Source organism: Verticillium dahliae, genomic scaffold, assembly GCF_000150675.1.
Source record: "Verticillium dahliae VdLs.17 supercont1.4 genomic scaffold, whole genome shotgun sequence".
Lineage (NCBI taxonomy): Eukaryota > Fungi > Ascomycota > Sordariomycetes > Glomerellales > Plectosphaerellaceae > Verticillium > Verticillium dahliae.
Genome location: NW_009276925.1, coordinates 1,495,376 through 1,496,689, shown reverse-complemented (window position 1 = coordinate 1,496,689; position 1,314 = coordinate 1,495,376). Strand labels below are relative to the sequence as shown.

Here is a 1,314-nt window from a genome sequence, read left to right as displayed (position 1 = left end):
ATTAAAGATCCTCAGGGGCAACCTTGAGGCCTGGCCTAAGGCCCAACTGCGTTGGGCAAGTGGCCTGACTTATAGGCTCGTGCCTACCAGGATCTCTTAAGCCTACGTGGCCTACCTATGCAGATAGTTGCAGTTCAGCTATCTGACACGTACAGGACAGCCATATAGCTTCGGCTGTGTGTTCCTGGCGTGACGCATGCCTGGTCCACAAGACCCAACTCTTACTAGCCGCACCGGAGCCGTAGCTACTTCTGTGCGTAACAGTGATCTGGCCTCTATTGTATTAAGTGACCGAGTCACGTCAGACTTTTTAGTTGCACCTTATAGCATCCCCCAATGGTCAGGTCAGTGCCTAGATAGGCTACCGTAGATTAAAGGAGGACCTAATTGTCAGCTCAGGTCGATACCCAATGGTCAGGTGAACTTAGTCCTGCCCTACGCAAGCTCAAGCTCTTGTACACTATAGGCAGGACATGGTGCCGAACAGGTGCAATCCCAGACTTCAGTGCATCGGCAGCTTGGCAAGACCCAAACATCATCGCCGTCAGAGGATTTGGCCGCCCTGTCTCGACCGCGCAAGCTCGGGTCGTCAGCCTGACGCAACTCTCATTCCTGGGCGACCCGGCGGTCGGGATCGCGATCGCCAAGAGATGTGTTCCCCGTGGGGTATATATGGGATTCTTCACGCTACTTCTGGAGGATAGGAACAACCGCAAACCGCAGTCTCAGCCTCAAAGTCACAGCAACCATCAGTTTATACAAGACGGCTCTTCTTTCTGTCCTTCACAAACGAACAGCACAAGCAGTCCAAGAATATACCACCACAACCATGTACGCGCTCGCCCTGTCCGCCCTCCTCCCCCTGGCCTCAGCCGGCCTCATCAAGCGCTGCACGCCAATCTCCGACCCCGACGTCGCGGGCGGCGTCATCCCCCCCGCGCCCTGCTGGCTGACCTTCAACGCGGCGTGCGAGCGCTTCATCGCGCCCGACACGGAGCTCACCATTGATGAGACGCACAACCTCATCGTCGTGCACGGCATTTCGGAGGAGTGCGTCGCCGACATTGAGGAGGAGCATGCGCGCAAGGCCGACGGCCGCAAGACCTTTGGATGGACTGAGGAGCACGGCAAGCTGCACCCGATTGGCGGCGGCATTCTCGTCATCTCGGACGTCGCCGATGAGACGATCCAGCAGTACCAGTCGCTGACTCTCGAGGGGGAGGCCCCCACTGCGCCTGAGGGCGAGGCTCCCGCTGAGGCTGCTGAGCCTGTTGTCGGCCAAGGAGAGCCCGAGGGTGAGGCCGCTGCTGCAGC

The 1,314-nt window shown here is 58.4% G+C and overlaps 1 protein-coding gene across 1 annotated transcript; it reads left to right on the top strand.

The window, feature by feature from the left end:
• Nucleotides 1-829: 829 nt before the first annotated feature.
• Nucleotides 830-1,295, top strand: VDAG_02824 (uncharacterized protein; the record flags this gene model as incomplete). Its single annotated transcript, XM_009653477.1, has 1 exon — nt 830-1,295. A coding segment is annotated over one exon (466 nt), but the record flags the coding sequence as incomplete, so codon positions are not given.
• Nucleotides 1,296-1,314: the final 19 nt, after the last annotated feature.